This window comes from Monomorium pharaonis, chromosome 1, assembly GCF_013373865.1.
Source record: "Monomorium pharaonis isolate MP-MQ-018 chromosome 1, ASM1337386v2, whole genome shotgun sequence".
Lineage (NCBI taxonomy): Eukaryota > Metazoa > Arthropoda > Insecta > Hymenoptera > Formicidae > Monomorium > Monomorium pharaonis.
The window spans coordinates 22,375,353-22,395,839 of NC_050467.1; the positions used below are offsets into that span (position 1 = coordinate 22,375,353).

At 39.4% G+C, this 20,487-nt stretch overlaps 1 protein-coding gene and 1 long non-coding RNA gene across 2 annotated transcripts in view; one reads left to right on the forward strand and one right to left on the reverse strand.

Moving 5' to 3' along the window:
- Positions 1-19,824, reverse strand: part of LOC105833729 (disintegrin and metalloproteinase domain-containing protein 10) — a 65,276-nt gene extending 45,452 nt beyond the window's left edge. The window contains 3 exon segments of the mRNA XM_036293797.1: positions 6,536-6,677; positions 9,841-10,561; positions 19,242-19,824. Coding sequence (XP_036149690.1) covers positions 6,536-6,677; positions 9,841-10,117 — 419 coding nt within the window. The 5' untranslated portion in view covers positions 10,118-10,561; positions 19,242-19,824.
- LOC118647880 lies at positions 217-3,670 on the forward strand. The gene is made up of 2 exons (XR_004965040.1): positions 217-3,216; positions 3,401-3,670. It is a non-coding gene; the product is annotated as an uncharacterized LOC118647880 (long non-coding RNA).
- Positions 19,825-20,487: the final 663 nt, after the last annotated feature.

Consider the following 20,487-nt stretch of genomic DNA (forward strand, 5'->3'; position numbering starts at 1 on the left):
GAAACCAACCGAACTCGATTTATAATTTAAATAATGCTGAATATACAAAATGTATCTGAAATATAATACTATTAACCTTTTATTTTTCGTTAATATTAAATTCTTTTTTAATGAAATTCTGTATTCCGTGGAAATCTTAATTCTAATAAATATATAATTTATAGTTTAAACAAAAATAATAAAATCATTAGAAAAGTATATATAAAAATATTTAAAGAAGACAGAAAAACCTATCTTTATTATTATTAATTTGTGCACCCGTTTTAAGTTTCATATAATACTTGTAAGATAGTGAAAATGATTTTAAAAAAATTAAAATATAAGTAATATATATATTATAAGTTTACCTTTGTGTTATTAATTAATTTCATTTCCCATTTCACTCTTGTTTCGAAAAATGTCACTCGTATACACTCTCGAAGAAAAAGTAATTTAATCTATAAAGAATGAAGCTCTTAATGCATCACCAACTGAATCCTGTTCGCGCTTTTATTTAGAGACCTGCCGGGACGATTGTAATTCTTTTCACGGCATTTATTATCGTAGCAGCACGAAGACACCGAAGGAAGAAACAACTTCAGCGTACCCAGCAAAAAGACGTTAAAACGTGGATTACCATAAAGATACGCAGGGCCAGAACCGCGGGACGCATTACGCGAGGAATTAGGGGAGGGAAGCATAACAATTAGTCGCGGCTCTTTATGGCGCACACGCTGCTGCTTCCGCGACAATCATTTTCATAATCCGACCGTCGGCTGCGCCTTCATCGCGGGCCGCGCATTAAATCGTCAGTTTTGTCTTGGGAGGCTCGCTGCTTCGTATCTTCGCGGCATCGCGAAAAAGTCGTTTAAGTGCCGCTTTCATCGCCAGAAGCTGTTGCATAAAGGACAAACTCTCGTTGCATCCGCCATAATCTCTCGTAAGTTTGTATACAAGACGCTCTAATTAAAGTGCTTACTGTCGCTCGTCGGGGCAACAGAAAATATGGCATAAAAACCAATATAAGAGCGAGAAAATGGCAAACTTTAAACGGGATTTATTAAATTATTAAAGCATTAAAATATCCACTTTTTCAGGTCAGAAGTTCTACTTGGAATTTCACTAATATGTATTCAATCTCAAATGAAAATAGAATCGTGCCATCAAGAGATTAAATTTCCCTCGAGAAAAATTCAGCGCCAAATTCCTTTGGCAGAAGTAGAACTCTGTTATTGGTATACTTCCTTTCTCAGATCCACTCTACAGTTGACTTTCAGGTAAACTTCGCTAATGGCAAGTTACCTTCATATCCACGTTATCACAAATATTGCTCCGCGACTAAGGGAACGATCGAACCATATATTTTTTAATTCAACGATCCCAGATTCTCAACTATTATGAAGCGCATCGATGTATTAACGCGATGGGGGGAAAATCCGCAGTTTATTAGTTCGACGATCGCGCTTCTTTCGGCAACAATTTTCCCGAGCAACAACGACCCGTGCGCCGCCGAGACGGAAAAATAGTTCGCATAATTTCCCAGTTATTTTCTCGAGGCTACAACTTTACGTTGCGCGAACGTTTATTTTCATAACGATTATACGCGCGCGATTATATGTACCCTTTGCGAGTCGCGTGCGTCCGCGCCAAGGGAGGAGGGGGAAGAGGAGGAAGTAAATTCCGCGATTTTTACCGAGCTTCCGCAACGAGAGCTTTATCGCATTGAAGAGCAACGCACGCGTCTTGGGGAGAAAGGAGGGTGGAAACACGGCTTCGACGGTGTGCTCTTTAGCTTTTATATAACCGCCCATAACATCGCCCCCGTATGCACGGCGAAACGATGCGTTGGCTTCGCTGAATGCCGTGCCCGTGCCCACGTACCACGGGAAAACTGGATCCAGCAATGTACATACGAGAGAGAGAGAGAGAGGGAGAGAGAGAGAGAGAGAGGTGCGCGCCAAGGTACATAGTCTATTCATGCGCGAAGTCTTCTACCGAGAGAAGCGAGCGCGGGGCTAGAAAAGTGAGAAGGTGTCGCCTGTACACGGGTATCTATTCCCGGCTTAACCGTGCCGCTTCCCAAGACCGAGGTCTATATACTACAAGAAATCGCCGAGGAAATAACGCGAAAGTTTATCCCTTTCATTCACTCACGCGGCAAAGTCAAATGGAATGGGTGAGCCGGTGGGAGCGGTTAAAAAAAAAATTATATCTTCTAGAAATATGAAGGAAAATGTATTTTAGGGAACAGTATTTTTCCACGAATATCCTTTAATTATAAATACTTTAGAAAATGAGATATGATGATAAAGTATTATATATTTATCTAAGAGAATTCAAAACTGTTACCCTTTTTTAAAGTACAGATTTTAATCCATTTATCTTTTCTCGGAGCTAACTTTCTTCTTCTATGTATGTAGATCTTTTTATAAAGATCGAGCGAAGGTTGATGATCTCATAACGTAACCGATCCGATAATGAGACGTAATTAATCACCTTACGGAATTTTTAGCGCTCCGTCCGGCTTTTTATAATCCATTCCGCAGAATGCGAGGCAAAATATACGTAGAACGAATATATATCGCGGTCCAATCCTTTCGCGGACAATGCCGGGACGTAATTCGCGAAAGACGAACGGCGGAATTTCCTTCGCGGGGTAAACCGGCGACTCGGCCGCGATATGGCCAATAAATTCGCCTGATCGCGCTGGCGGCGCGGAAAGGGGGAGGAAAATCGCAATATACAATACTCCAGTGAAATGGCCACCGAAGTGGAGGTCGCCGCTGCGACGAGAACGACGGCGTGTGCGCTGCACGGAAACTTCTTCTTTCTTCTCCTCTCCTCGGCTATTATCTTGCCAGTTTGTACCAGGTGCACCGGGGTAGAAACACCATCGTCGTGCGGGGAACGGCAAAAGGGTGCTGCACGGGCGCTTGGTACGACGACAACGACGACGAGGACAACGACGACGACGACGACGACGAGGGATGGAGGGAATCGCACGGCGCACTCCTGCTTTACATTTTATTGCCCGACGTGGATTCGACCGATTTACATAAAGAGACGAACGCTGTAGTTACATTGGCGGACTGTGAAAGCGAGCGAAGGAGAGAAGGAGGAAGGGCGGAGGGGGTAGGCGGAGGTGGAGATCGAGGGATGTTTCTCGTGTCTCCTACCAGCTCTGAGAGGAGCTGCGTGCCGTTTGTCGCCCAGGACGAGAAATTTGCGATGCAGGAGGTGTGTGAAACGCGAATGCCAATACGCGATCCTCCTCCTCCCCCTCCTCCCCTCGCTCTCTCAATCTCTCTCTTTCCTCTCTCTTTCGCTCTTCTATAGTTGGGCTTTTTCTCATACTCATTTATTTAACATTCCCCGGACAGCTTTACGTAGGAAATTCTTCGTGAACTGAAATTCTTTCCAGACTGATACTCTCCGGAATTGCTGGAACGTAGGACGGCAGCGGATATTGTGCGTCCGACGCGACGGAATGCACAGTCGTACGATAACAGCGAGTTGTGGCGCAATGAAATAAGTGGCCTGTGACTTGCGGCAATCGCGATCGATGAAAGTTTACGTAATTGTACGTACGTGCATGGCGCGTAATTGACTCTGGTCGATATCATGCGTGTGTATTATATTTTAAGTGTTTTCTACTTGTAAAAGATTTGAAATAAAATTTGTCTTGATGCGATATATCTCGTTAGCGGTCTCCGTTACCGGCCATTTCCACTAATGACGACAATACACCACACGTCTTTCTCAGAGGTAGGAGACGACTATTCCCAACACGCAAGCCATTTACGCTAACGGAATCGCCAACGTCCTAATTCCACAACTTTAAGGAAATAAACGCGGAGCAACGGATTTCCTTTGCGGCGAATTTCGAAAGTAATCACGCCAGTGAGAGACGTACGCGAAAGGACAATGACGTCACGTTATCGTCGTCGTTGTCGTCGTCGTCGTCGTCGTCGTCGCTGTCGTCACAATTAGCGGTAATTACACGCGTCTAAATCCGACACGCGGGAATCGCAGAATTCGCTCGCGCGCTCTCTCGCACCTTGATTCCTCGACTTCGTCAAGAGGATCGCTCGCTCTCTTTCTCTTTCTTTCTTTCTTTCTCTTCCTCTTTCCTCCTCCAGGGTGCCGCAAATCCTCCGGACTGTCGGATCAAGAAGTACTCGCCAGTTAATTAGCTTAACGTCTATGAATTACGGGCGAAATTTCCTCGAGAACTTGTCTCTCCCTCTCCCTTTCCTTTTCTCGAGAGAGGAGGGATAGGGCAAAGTGGGAAGAAAGGGGAAATGATGGCAATGGGCGCTAGGCGCATAAACCATTTCTACCGAGTCACCTCGCCATGGCTGAGATGCTGGACCATTCGTTGTAACTTTGCAATCCACATGGTGCACGCAGTCGTCACGGTCTCCTGCATAATGTATAGCTTGACAAATGTTTAATGATATTCTCTCTCTCTCTCTCTCTCTCTCTCTCTCTCTCTCTCTCTCTCTCTCTCTCTTTCTCTGTTTCTCCGCAGAATGCAAAATTCGGCTAAATTTTCGGACAGACCGAATTGAGCAAATGATTTAATGTAATTACACAATTTGTTGAGTATGATCTATTATGGATTGATACGATTATATCTGACAGTATAATTAAGAAAGATACGTCGCGTTTTCTATACATAATATTGATGTACACTCTATACGTAATTTCATTAATCAATTTAAAATGTAACAAATTAGCTTAATTTTATTATATGCAACTGATAAGAGATATAAATACGCCAAATAAAAATAGCGGTGTAGAATATATGATTTCAAACACACAGAAAGTCGCCACATATACACACAAATTTAATTTAATAGACAAATATTAAAAAGAAACTAAAAAAATAAAAAAAGTTAACAAAGTAAGATTGAAAAGCATTAATGAGTGTCAGTCTATTTTTAATAATTAATTTTAAATTATAAACACACAGTTCCCATTACTATTTATGATCATTTTAATATTCGTAATAAATTGAATTACAATTAAAAGAAAATCGAGAATTGAAGAATTCGTTTATTTTTGAATAAACTAAGTGAAGAAATATCATTATTTATAGCTGATTTAATTTAAATATGGAAGTTATATACAAGATAATATATAACAAAATTAAAATTTACTTCAAATTTTAAAGGCACAAGAAATGAAAAGCATAGATGTCATCTTCAGTCCAGGGTACAGTTTTTCTCACAATTAACGAAAAAATTAATTAATTTCCCAATTACATTCCATAATAAAGAATAACATTGCCAAAAGCATAATGTAATTTTGCAGTTCATAAAAAATATAGTTAATGAATAAACTATGTATATATATATATATATATATATATATATATATATATATTAAGAAAATAAAAACTTTATAATTATTTTAATGTACATGCGGTACAGAAGAGCTTGAAAAATATTTAAAAAAAGCCACATCGTATACCGTTACAATTCGGAAGTCGCGGACCGTTATCTAACGGCCATTTCTTAAGTTCGTAAATACGCTGCGAGTGAAAGCGCGATTCAATATTTAAACGGCTCCGTCGTAATACACCGGCACTGACTAGAGCGCGGTCGTTGCTGAACTAGAGTGCTATCATAAATTGAACTTTCTGGCATTGCGTCTCTTATATTAAATTACCGCGAGAGAGAAACTCTGTGATTGCAGCTCTCGATAGTAAATCCAGTTCAACGTGCGAGCATAATTGACATTCGACCCGAAAAAAAGGTGAACACGTGTACAAATTTTGAAATGTGTCTTCTACAAATTTTTTATTATTATAACTGTAAGCATTATCGCAATTGCTAATGAAAACTTTTCGTCTTACAAAATTCCAACAATCATTTTCCACGTGTTTCATTAGAACCAGGAAATTGTTTATTAAAGATCAAAATGAGGAACAATCTAAGTAAAAGAAAAAAAAGAAAAATAGAGGCAAAGCAAAAAAAAGGAGAGAATATCGCACAATACTTATAATTAATAATTTCACGGTGCGCACGATCTGTACAAACTAACAATAAGCTACACGTGAATTGGTCTTGGTCACTATCTTTAATCGGATCGAGATACCACTGACCTAACAAGGACATACCGAGAACGTGCGGGCGGCACATGCTGGCAACTTTGTCCGCGATCGCTTTACGAGCCCGTGTGTAGGAGATACACACGTATTCACCAATTTCGAAATGCCATTTGCAAGAGAGTCGTATAATGACAGTAACTTGACCAGAGATACTTTCGTCCGTGTCGTTAAATCGCGCAGAATTCTTCGACGTTGATAGACGTTTTCGTCGAAAATGGAATTTTAAATCTCTCGCGACGTTCAAAGACACTCGTCGCATCTAGATTTAAAATTGGACATCCGATGATGATCTCATATATTTCAACAGGCTCTTCAGATGTCCAGATTCCGTATCGATCTCCTCGTCTTTGCTCGGAACACACCGCTCGCGATGGAAGGGAAAGAGTTCGCAATGTGTACTGAGATAGAGAGGAGGAGTTTGCTTATGGGACTCGTACTCACCTGTCGAGCGTCTTCAGGTTCAAAATCAGGGGTTGCTCGGAGTTGGCGACGTCGCGACGTATCCGGTTGCGATGTCGTCTCAAGGCTACGGTGTCATACGTGGCTGCCTCATAGTACCTGATATACGAGCCGCGCGTGATATCTGAAAAGCACACGAGGAGGAAACGGATGTTCTATTAGTGCCCGTTCTAAGAAGAATGCGTTGAAAAAACGGTAAACCGCAAGTCACGCAAAGATGAGTCGTACGCCGTAAAGATGCGTTTGTATCAGATGTGACCGCGCAAGTAGGTATATGATTAAGGAGGCGAACGAGCCTCCATGTTCCTCAGATAAACAAAAACCATTGTCCCGTTATTTTTTTTTTTTTTTATAAAACAAAGATTTAAAAGGACAACAAACTCACTCGAGAAACACAAGACAGTTTATTTCATTAATATCGATGCAGGATTTTTCTTACAAATAAATATATAATTATAAGTGCAAAATTACATCTAAAATACTTTTTAATTTCTTCTAATAAAGTATTAAAAATTCTGTTATATTCTATTAAAAAATAATAATTCTATATTGTTACTGAGAGCTCATTAATAAGATAAAATCGAAGAAAAATGATCAACACTCATTTTTCTTATATATCATAAATTTTCTAGTCAAATCGCAATACTCTGCCACATTGCGCCACAAACGCACTTCAAGGCGTACATAATTCGCACTCGATTGCTCACGGTGGGGAAAAAACGCGATGACTATGCCGTGTTCTTTTTGTCCGCCGAGATCGTTACAAAATTCGATAGCGCGTAGGTCGAACAAGGCACTTTCACTGAGTAACCTATTTTAAAAAATCGCACGACAAATCAATTAAAAATCGATTAACAAATCAGAAGATATTATTTGTAACTTACACATATCTCAAAAAAAAATAGAAATGGATTTTGATACTTCGCTATCTTGTCTTCATTTGTAAATATTTTAACAATTTGAAACTAAAACTATTTGTCTGATCTTTTTAATAAAGCAAAATCATAACGTATCATTAAATATACAATATAGGAGAAATGAATGAACATTTATATTTATGAAAATCCTAATTCTGATCGAATAATTATATTATATATAGTATTTTAATGCATATTCTCTTTCTCTCTGAGAATATAAAATGATATTAAATTCTGCATAACATTCACATTTATAAATTAAAATTACATAGTAATATTTAATACAGCAAAAAGAGTCAATATATCTTTTCAGGACTGCAATCTAAATCGTAAGAAAAATCAATGAAAGCGAGTTGCAAGGCTTAAACTTTTTTTTAAATTCTTCTTTTCTTGTTTTAACAATTAATTTTAAAAAATCTGAGATGCAATAAAATAATTTGCCTCTTACTGCATTGGCAATACTCGCAATACTTATGCAGTTATACGTTTATACTTTCTAATTAGATCTCGATAATATGATTTTATATCAAAAAGACTTTTTTCTTTCACCCAATTTAAATCGCGCTTCAGTATAGGTACCGACGTCTCATCGCAAGAGCACTACAAAATCAATTAATTTATTTCCCTGGGCATTATGTACATTCTGCGATGTTTCATTTCGCGGAAATTCATCTAGTATTTTAGGGTGAAAGGATCACGAAAATTTTAAGAGGAAACGAACGCTTGAGCATTCACCACGACCACTCGGTCGAGAGAGCTCCTCAGAGACACGTTTTCAGATCTCGGACGAGTGCAGCAGCCGAAGTGCACTTGTTTCGCATCCACTTTACCAAGAGGATGCACACACATTAACTGTCAGTCCCGCCGCTGGATTTCAATATAGCAAATTTAATAACACTCCAATATTTCCATATGTGCGAAAACGGCACGCCCGCCGATACCAGAAAATATTTTAAACGGCACGCGCGCGAAAAGCTCAAAAATAAAATCAATGTTTCACTCAAAAACAAAGATAAAAGAATTTCAGCAGATATTTCAGCAAATAAAGATAAAAAATAAAATTTTATTTGTGTTTAAGTATATAATATTATGAATCGTAATCGTAATATAGTATTAACGTAATGCACATGGGCAAATAAAACGGTATTAATGCGTAAGGCTCAACTCGTTCGGCAGGAGAAAACTCTCGGATTCAATCCAGTCACGTTCGGATCTAATTACCTGCACCTCATATCTTTTTTCCGCCTAAGATATCCAATTATTGTTCCTCGAGAGAGCGCAAAAGTATGAAAGCGAATAAGTATTAAAAAAAGCATTATATTCGTCATTCAATTTAATAACTTCTTGCTTTTTACTCTTTGTTACAAATCTTATTTTCCTCACGGTCCGGAGCTATCGATTATTTCTAATCTTTCTCAACTTTCGTGTTAATCGGCTGAATTTCCTATAGGGAATTTAAAATACGATCCAGTGCATCTGTATTTTAACGAGCGGACATTGAGAAACTTTCGCGGTAAATAGAACGATCAATGGAGCGGCGCAAAGCGCAATTTTGTGTCACGTGCTCCCGGATCACAATTAAAGCATCGTTTGGGATCGCATACCATTGTTTCCGTAAATGCTACCGATCGGAACACAAAAGGAACACGTTGGACAAAGGCGAGTATCGAACTTTGAGGACATCATCGGCGCGAGCGGATCCCTTCAGGACATTGAACGTCGCGATATGTATTTCGAATTCGAAACATTCCGAGACTCGCGTAGGCACGCAGTACGAGCCCGAATAAACGAAAAATTTTTCAATTAAAGCTTTGCTAAATCAAATTCAACGCTTTTTCATTAAATACATCATACATTTATGAGATAAAAATAAATAAGCACATACTTTAATTCTATATTTTAAGAATCAAATTTATTTAAAAATAAAATTGCATTGGTAATGTCAATATAAAAACAATTAAATGATTCAAGTATTTAATATTTAAATAAATAATGAGAAATATGTACTTGAAAAAATGAAATAAAATATTTTATCATAAAACTTTCTGAGTTATAATTTACATCGTAATTAAAGTAATATTACAAAAATAATAATGCACGAAAACATGACTGTTTTTCAATATTCTACTATAATTTTACCAATAAAATTCTCTGCCAAATATCTGCAAATCACGAGTCACATCAGAAAATTAAACAATCATACGCGAAAGAGCTCGTAACATTTAATACGTGAAAATTTTATTTCGCCCAATTCGATCCTCGACACCTGTCCTCGATTCGAGAGCACTTGTTAGATCGAGCATATGAACTTTGGGGCACCGAGTCAACTTTGCTTTAACGAGTCAACAAAGAGTGCTAAATGTGACTCACCTCTGTGCGGTGGTGCGGGATGAAGGGGAGACCCGTCGACGACGACTATCAGAATCCAGACGGGCAGCAGCAGCAGCAGCACAAAGAAAAACGGACACGTTGTGATGGACCATTGACTCCTGCCCCCCACTGTCGCGGCAGACGCGGAGCGCATCGCGGGCCCGCGGGCCCCACGATGGTATTCCCCACGGCCCACAGTCTCCTCTTCCTCGTCCTCCTCCTCCTCCTCCTCCTCCTCCTCCCCTTCTTCGCCCACGGCCAGGGCCGCAACGCGCATGGGCCCGATGTTCCGTGCCCCGGCAACGACTAATGGCGCTATCTGCCTTTCGTCGAGGAGTCGACCACCGCAGCACTTTGCCAGTCACCTACCAAGATCATTTCTCCGTCCTTCTTCTCCGGTCGTTCTCCCCCTCCTCCTCCTCTCACCCTTCCTGCTCTCTCTCCGCCGCCCCTTTCTCTCCGCCACCTCCTCCTCGTCTTGGTCCGTAGGTCGCTCAACCTTTCGACCCCTCTGCCGTCTCCGCCGCCACCGCCACCCCCACCACCACCACCACCAGCGCGTCTCCTCTTCGCTTTCAGCCTTCCTCTTTTTTTCTTCTTCTCTTTTTCAGCCGGTTCCACCTCGCTCTACCTTCGACGGCGGATCGACTCCTCCTCGTCGTCCTCTTTCCTCTTCGACGTTCACCACCTCCGAGCGCCGCTCTCCGGCCGTCGATCGATCCTGTTGACAAGAATGTGCAACGGAAAATTGGTCGCAAGTGCCAAGAATACGCAATATTATTTCGCTCCACGTAAAAATCAGAGGGAAAGAGACTGGGTTAAATTAAAGCGGCGCCCTCGCGACCGCGAAACTCGCCGCGCTGCAAAATTACTCGCGCGCTCTCGTGTTCATGCACAAGGAAGCGATAGGGGGTGGCCCAAGTGTTTACCTCGGTAAAAGTAAACTTGTAAACCGTAAAAGTTTCAGCCGGAGGGGGTGAAGAAGGGAACCGAGATAGAATGTCGTCGACTCGGCAATTGCGGTTGGAGAATTGTTCGCACGAACGGTCTCGCTACAATGTGGCACGTTAATAGTACATACGCAGTGTGCAACGAGGACCGCACACAAAAGGAGACATGCAACTCTGTGTTACATTAAGGAGGAATCTTTAAAAATAATCCAGACATAGTACAGCTTAGTAATTTAGCATCTACGAAGTTTGATATTTATGAAATACGAAAAATTAAAACCCGTGTAAAACGGGTCATTTGCACAAACAAGAATTTTTTTCGATATTTTTTATTAGACTTCGTGAGATATTCGCTTTACGAGATACTTGATTTATTCGTTAAATAGTAAACAATTCAAAGTTACTCCTGTGATGGCATAATCTAATCCAAATACCAACGCAAAACAGGCCGTGGAAATTCGGTGTAACAATGCAGACGAGATTATTAATGCACAACGACGATTAAAAATGCTCGTGAAATACATCAGTTTTGTAGCGCGTACAAACAGTTTGCATTTTTCATGGAAAAAGTTCTAAAATATGCAAATAAAACGCACGACTAGCACGAAAGTTACTTTCGTATGATTAATACTCGACGAACGAAACTGCTTTATTTCTCTGAAAGTGTTGACGCCACTCATCGAAATATAATTATGTATATTAACAATGTAGTATCACGGGTGGCTATACTGAGAAAATAATAAAGAGTGATATAATAGCTACTAAACGTTGAGTGAAATAATGCCAATTGAATAGTTGATTAATACCAAAAATAACAATTTACATTTCTAAGTATATTTAGAAAGTACAACCCCAATTTGATATAATATAATATTTAGGAAAGTAAAATTATTTTTGTATACATTTCTACTCGACGTTATCATCTTTTACGATCTGAAATACAAAACACGAAAAAATATGCATTTCACGAGTTGAATAATAATAATGTTCAAAGCAAAACGAAACTTAAAAATATGGAACATTATATTTTGCAAAAATATGTCACGAAACACGAAGGTAATAACTGGAAAACTAGCGCGCGTTGAGAAAAACAAATTTTTATTTTAATTTAACAGAAATATGTACTACTACTCCTATTCTATTGTGTGTTAGCTCGGGTTCTATGATGTACTAAGCGTGCGCAATGTTTCGACATGCGAAAAAGGATTTACATATTTTTTCCCAGTAAAGGGTTGATCTGACAGCCGCGTCGAAAAGAAACGGGTTCGCCTTCGCGTATTCCCGCGAAAGAACAAAAACGAAATAATGGACAGGATGCATTCTCCGAGAAAAGGACGACATGTAGGTGTAAACTAAATATATATATAAACTTTAGCATATCCCGACCTGGCGTGCAACGTCAAGAAACGCACGCTCTAATGGGCAAATAAAAGTGCATGCATCGCGACGACGGCGTCGCGTCGGCGCGCAAGCTCGACATCACCGAGGCGATAATACGTTTTTCCAGGATGACGCGACGCATAATCCACGAATAAATCATGTTTACGTTTAAGCTCGCGAGCAATGAACAACAGGCACGACCAGCGGATCTTTTGGAATATTTTGCTTGGGACTTTAGACCCCAGGCATGACGAAGAGATCAAAGAGTAAGATTCAAAATTAAATCTCAAATTATATTGTAATAAACGTACAGACAATATACGGTGAAAATAATAAGTATGACGGAAGCTCTGTCTCATTTCTTAAAATATAATTGGCTACCTCATATAAAGTAATTATGATGGTTAACAAAAAGAGTAGAAAAGGGCTAAATTTGACAAGAGTTGCAAGCAAATTTGCATAAACTTCCAAATGTATCAACGTTCCGTTTTGATAGACTTTTCTGAAACGTTTACTTTAACTAACAAACTCGAGTTTCGATAACGGAGACTTCGTCAAAAATGTGATCCCGATCCTGTTCATTTTCTCTCGCGGCATACGCTCTCCTTTTCGGTCCGACGTAAAGTTCACAATTAGGTAGGTAGGACGCAATATTTCAAGGAACTCTAAAGTCCCGTTGCCGAAATAAATTACATAGGGCGCTACTGCGGAGCACTGCGGTCGGATACACTTTCCCGGTACACTGTGTAGAGGCGGTCCCCGAGCGGGATAGACACTACATTCCGAAAATGGAATGTCGACGCGATGTTCGTACGAGGAGGAGCTTTATCGCGCCTCGTCCGTGCAGGCGGAAGAATGACCTGGCGCGGCGAAAGCCATTACTCGCATTTCGCAAGTCCTGGCACGGCGAAACGGCGAATTTACACGGTTCACATTTGACGATCATTCCGGGACGAGTCGCCCAAAGTGAGAAGGAAGTGATTCATGCAAAACGATGTTTTCGCAAAATAATAATCTATTGATGGATGAGAGAAAGAGACAGAGAGAAAGAGAGAGGAAGAGAGAGAATATGATATTTTTATACAATATTACTTAATTAAAATTGTAAAGATGTGCAAACATTTATACGCTTTTATAAAAATAATATAAATATTTAATATTTCTTCGACCCGGGTTTTTCGATACAAATAAATTTTCATTCTCAAATTTTTGATTTTTATTAAAAATAAAAATTCATACATATTTGAACTAAAAAAAATCTATTTAATAATATAATAAAAATTCCTTTCTTTATATACTCCATGCCAATGATAAAAATCGATTTTATATTTTATATTTTCTGTAAAAAACCTGCAAAAACTACTATTTTCTATTAAAAACAATAAAATATAGAAAACATTTTTATATATTGTTCCTCACACCATTTAATTGAATTTAAAAAATTTTCAAAATAAAAAATACCAAAAACTTAACAAATGTTTTAGAAATCCAGAAGTATTATAGAAATCATTGTGCAGAGACTAAAAAATGGCATGGTTAAAAATTGTAAAGAGTCATGCAAATTTCAGTCACTTGATGAACAAGATAAAATAGTTAATTAAAGTATTCGAAAACTTTTATTCGCAATTAACAATTTTATCTTCAAATGATTGATGAGCATAAAAAAGAGAAGAGAGATAGATGACAAGATTGCCCGCATCATTAATAACGTTACAATTTATACAGAAGCAAAATCTTTGTATAGCTAATTAATACATATGACAACTATGCTTGACACAGAAAAAATGTAATATTAAAAGAATTAATTAATATTAAAAACAAATGCAATTTTTAAATTTCATTATTTTTGCTTCAACACACATACACATTGTATAAATAAATTAGCCTTGTGTTAGATGTTGAATAATAAGTACGGACTAGATTTATACTGGTAATAAGAATTTTTAATTATATTACATCATGCTTTTTTTATTACACTAAATATTAATATTAAATTTAATAATAACATTTTATATCTTTTATATCATTTTATAAAGTTTTTGTTTCAAAAAATTACTTTAGATATTAATTTCAATTTAAAAAAAACTATTACTATACAGTTTCTTTAGTATTCATTAGTTTTATTTTTATTTATTTCTTTAAACTATAGCGATTACTTTGATTTACCAATTAAAACAAAAATATCTTTTTGCATAAAATTTTATCAATTGTATTTTAGCTTTATATATATTTATTATTTTTTAATAGTTTTTTCCAATTTATTTCATTGGATACATAAAGTATAGGATCATAAAAACCGAAATTTACCATGGTTTTTCCATCTAGTTTTTTTTTTCGACCAATCCTGAATGTAATACAGATTGAAAAATAACTCTATAATTTTTTCCAATTTTTTTTGAAAACAGACCAGTGAAGAACTTGCGCCAGATAAAAAAAGGCAAAAAATAAAAGCCATAAACGGAAAAGAATAAAAATATAATTGCAGATGGAAGATTAAATATTTTCAATTTTTAATTTAAAAGTGATGCATATCAGTAAATTTATTATAATAATTGTATTTTTCAATAAATGCATTATTAACAATAATAATATAATAACTTAATAAGTAATATAAGTGATACAAGATATTATAAAAATGTAAAATTACTTGAAATCCATTAATTATTTTATTAATAAATATCATTAAATATTTGCTGCGGCTATTAGTAAAGTTCATATTGCATAGCCAATTTCCATTTCTCTCATTTCTAAATGCGGATGATTACCTCCGTGAAAGGAGACCATCGCGTTTTTCTTGCAGTTTTTTTCTTCTTCATCGAGTAAGAACCCCAATGAATTCGCCTTGAGTCGAAGAAAACCCGTTCCTTCGATGCATTCACTTCAAATGATTCATCCGCGTGGGCACGGGACCAGACATTTTTCTTAAGAGAATAGATGAATCTCGGCGTACGAAACTCGGACTTTTCTCTCACAAGCCACGGCCACATCACAGCACCACACAATGGAATTATGTGATCCGGATCCGACCTCGACACCTCGCGAGACATCGGACCACCCAAGCGCGCATCTTCCGGCTTATCGTTAATATTAATACGTGCCACGGGCTTGACGCTCTATATCTATTATATATCAGAAGCTGTCGCACGACCTCTTCTCGTCGCCGCGACACATCACCATACGAAATTCTATCGTGATAGAGAGTTCGGAGAATATCGATAATCGAGGGGATCCGACACGCCGAGAGAACTAAGCGTGTCGCAAGCGACGTTCGCCTTCGCTGGCGAACACGACCGGACAATTTTCCGTCGAGCGCGCCTCACTGAACCGTTACCTCGCAACGCGCGCGCCAGCAGCGAAACACGTTTTGCGTAATGTCCAGGGAGAGATAGAACCCCGGACGAATAGAATAATTACGGAGGAGTCGACTCGCGCCGTCCGACGGCGATCGAACCCTTCTTCGAGGGATCGCGATACGAATTATATATACGCCGCCTTTGAGGCCAATCGACCATTCGCGAAACGTTGCTTTTATTATCTAATAATACACGTATTATTAGCTACATCGCATACAGAAGATTAACGAAATCTGTTTTTACCCTCTGAAGAAAACAAAGTCAATTTAATTAATATCGAGAGAGCGGAATTGGTACCCGAAACCCAAATATCTTATCGCAACGTATAATTTCAAGAAGCAAAATATTTAATCGTAAAACGATTTATTTATTTACACCTTAGATATATCTTTATTATCAATAAAATTAATTTCAAAAGATTGGTCTCCTTCATTTTATGGTTTTGATAATTATCGACCGATAATAGCCAGAAATTGTTCCGAATTATGCATGGAGAGATTTCCAGATATGTAATTTTAATGTTGCATTACACTAAAATAATCTCTGGTAATAATATAATATTCTTTTCAAAAATTAATCTTTATAAAAAATGGAACTATTCGAAAAAACGCTAGAATCATTTATTTTCGACATTATGTTTTGAGCGGTTTTATTGAAATTTTCGCGGAAAAAATTATATTTTAAAATTTATGAAATTGTTGCGGCAACGTTTTCACTGGAAACATTTTGCGCCTGAAGCGAGTAATGTGAAGCACATTCAGACATTCAACGCGTTAACATCCATCCATTTGTAAGAGACGTTTATTTTACAATTTAGAGAACAACTTTACAACGTATGATTCATAAATTCTTTTAATATTTTATGTTGTGTGCTCGCGCATCTTTCTTCAGACCAAGATCGGCCTGTATAACGACAACGGTCTACATAATACTCGGTATATATAAATTTCAGAAATCTTTCCCGACGTATCAAACTATCTAAAATAATAGTATTGATGTTCGTAATGTTATTCGCATGTGCCCGCGCGCTCCATCGGAACTTGCCTATGCATTATGAATTTCTAGACCCAGTTTTACATTTAGTTGGAAAAGCAATGCCAAAAATTCGGAACAATCCCACGCAACCTGCGCCGCATCTAATTATAACTGAAAGATCTGGCGCGCGAAAGAAAGATCAATTTTCACATTAAATCGCAATGAATTATCCCCGGGGGCAGCACACAAAATTGATACCGAAAGCGTCATGAAAAGCGCTTTTAAATCGCTAATTGTTTATTCTCTCGCTCCTGATACGCGGTATCATAATTCTCTAGCGTTCAAAAACCCAACCGCTATTAGTTTTAAATACCCATTTAATTCCCGCAGCAGCTGTTTTATTTTAATTCCCGCGACTGATTCGCGGAGCAATAAAGTCCCCTGCTATTTTATGACGAATATGCATGCGACAATTTTATACAAATTATCTCCAAATGTCGCGGTCGGCGACGAGTGCCTTTCTCGGTGGTTTTCTGGCACAACTATCCTGGTATAATAAAAACACTCCGCCTTCGCTAGAAGGTAGCAGAAATACCGAATATCGATCAGAACTTCCTCTTTGGCTTCGCGACCGAGCTTTGCTCAAGAGTCTTGATGAGCTGTTACCAATTTCTGTTGCAAATATTTTCCGACATTTAGCGCGTCCTCCGGCACGCAACGATTCAAGTCGAGGACCAGGCAAAGAGCCCGGCTCGCTCGTCCTTCTCGCCTATCCTCTAAAAGGTACGTATAATTCATGCAAATTGTTTGGCGTAAAACGACGTATCCAACCACAAACGCGAGCGAGTATTGCGCGACGCAAAACGCTCGAGAAGGATCTTTAACGTTTTTTTAATTAACTAAATCTGAATATTTTTTATCACGGTATATCTAGAGACTTGTCTTTACAAAGGTTTCAATGAAAAAAAAAAAATAGAAAAGATTTTTAAAAATAACGAAGCTTTTGCACAATTGGTTTCTCACTCACACCAATCTAAAACGTTTTACATACAATGACTCATTAATCTGACGATTTCAATAATTAAGTATATGATTACGTGTTTCGTATCTGTTTACTATAATGCAATAAAATTCGTATACATTGCTTTAATTATTTTAGACTTAAAGCTTTCTATTGGAAGCATTGCTTTAATTACTTTAAATAAATTAATATTAATGGCCATATAATGAAATGTAGAATGTCCATGGCCGATTAACAATTAAAAGATCGCAAGATTTATACTGACCCTGCACGCAGGTAATTATGATTATTCATGTAATCCCGCTATTGTAACGTAACGATGTCCTTCACGGAGTTTGAATACAAAATGGAACTTCATAAAACAGACGCAAAGCGTAATCTCTACTTTTTCTTCCTCTCAGAACACAAACTCTTTTGTTATCTGTTAAATATAATTAAAGGAGATTTCCTACAATAACTCAAGCAAATCTATCCTTATCAAATCTGGGTTATGGCGCCAAATAGCGTTTTCATTTTGTTCTGACAAAAATCGAACAAAAAACAGAGAATATATAAATAGATTGTAAATAGAACATTTCCGACAAAAATCAAACAAATCCCAAAGTTTTTTAAAATAAATTCCTCAAAATATTAATCCTAAAATCTATATCTTTATTCATATATCTATTATACGTCTAGAGAAAAAAAATTATCATACTTATATACAAAGAAATATAAAAGAATGTTTTTATTAAAAGCAATTAGTAAAATTTTGTATATAAAATAAGTAAAAAGTAAAAAGTAAAAAAATTGTTAAAATTATATTTAAAATAATATTTCCTGCTTCATATTTTATCATTATTAATGTTGCCATTAACATTATAAAAAAGTGAATATAAAATATCATAAGATAAGTATAAAATTTCAATAAAAATCAAAGTATAATACAAGCGTTTTTACTTTTTCTTTCAAATCCCCAAAATATTAATTAAAATATTTGTACAAAGAATAGTTTGAAGACGTGACAATTATTCTCTTTACTCGATTCCAAATTGTTATGTGCCTGTGTAACGGAAATTACGATTGCGCGCCAACGGAAACGGGACGTGTCGCGACAAGTTACGTCCAGATTCGTCACGTCGCGACGCGTCACGAGCGCGGCTAACTTCACGCGGCTCGCTTCACGAGAGATCCATGACCCGTTGCCGATTACGTTTCCTTTCTTTTTCCATGAACGTTCGAACGTGACGAAACACAAGGGACTCGCGGCACAGACACGCGCATAAATATAAACGCGAGATATGCCCCGCGTTTCGACGATACGCGACGGTGGCCCGCGGCGCGAAAATGGCGATTATTTCGACATTGGCGACGATCGCGTGAGATGATCGCGCGTTAGCGTGCGTTGCGCGGACGCGAATTCAAGGGCAAACGGCACGAGTAGTAGCGCGCCAAACTCTTACCCTTTTTTACTGTCAATTAAAATTCGGAATCTCTCGGACTCGGCGGCGACGAGGGCCGATGTCGAAAGAACGCCGAGATTCAAACGCGCGTTTCGCGGAAAATGGCGCCACCTCTCCTCGAATTCACGCCGAGACGCGAACGCGATTCGCACGACCGCTTCGAAACTCGTCAAAGGACACGCGACACTTGGCGGATAATCCCAGTGCACGCGCGTCCCAATGTATACATGTATATCATCAGGCAGGCGCGCGCCTGTGCCCTGCGTTGTCAGACACTCACCGAGGCGCAGCTCCGCGTCGTTGCTCCGCGAGGGATCCTGCTGCCGCTAGCAGACCGCGGGCGTGCTCGCCGCCGTGAGGGATCCTGGCCGTCCGACGACGCGCGCCACCCGAGGACGAGGAAGTTGGGTCGAAGCCCTCCGTGTGTCATCGGCGTTCATCGCCGCGTGACGATACCGCTGCCTCCGCTGCCGCCGCCACCGCCGCCGCCGCCCGCGTATACACCGGGCATCCGAAATACATGTACGCACAGGCACGCGCACACACTGGCACACACACACACACACACGCGCGCGCGCGCGCACACACGTGTCAGAGAAGGAAAAAGAGAGAGAAATTTATCAAACGAGAAAAGAGACAAATAAAGAGAAAGAGAGAGACGTTCTCTTCCGATACCGGTCGCTTCTTTTCGATCCGACTGCGCGACGGCCGCAAGGCATCGACGTTCTCGCGACGCGAGAAACGGCAGATCGGGCAGATATCACGCGCGAACGCGAACGCACGCACGGACGCGCGCGATACCGACATGCAACACAGACCGAGAGCGCGTTCCGCAACGCACTGGCGAGACCGCTCGCGCGAACGGACGAAGACTCCCGAGGCCAACGACTCCCCCCACCACTCGTGCGCGTTCGACCCAGCTATATATTCCCCCCCTCCCCCCTCGCGCCCAATCCCGCGCGACCTTCCCCCTCTCCCCGCTGCTCCGTCTACTACAGCCGCGCGCGGACCTCTCTTTCTTCCTTCGCTCCTTTCTCACTCTCTCTCTCTCTCTCTCTCTCTCTCTCTCGCTCTCACTCTTCCTTCCCTCTCTCTGCTCCACCGTCGCTCTTTTCTCCTTCTCTCTCTTCCTTCTCTCAGCATATACTCCAATATATTTATTATTGTAAATATTGCAGATAATTAAAATACAGATCCCGATACTCCGTTTTCGTGTAAAGACCGATTAGATTCCACGTGACGTTAAAATATATTTTTTTATTACGCACTCCATCGAAGCGCGGAACGAACATATCTATCCCCCCCCTCTCTCCTCTCTCTCTCTCTCTCTCTCTCTCTCTCTCTCTCTCTCTCTCTCTCTCTCTCTCTCTCTCTGTCTTTCTCCCTCTCTCCCGCTGCTCCGTCCCTCGCGCGCCGAGTCGCTTCCCACTACGCGCGGAACGGACTTATTCAACCCCCTCGCGTTCTCCCCCCGCGCACCCTTCCTTCCGTCCTTTCTATCTCGCGGCCGTCGGCGAACGCGTCGC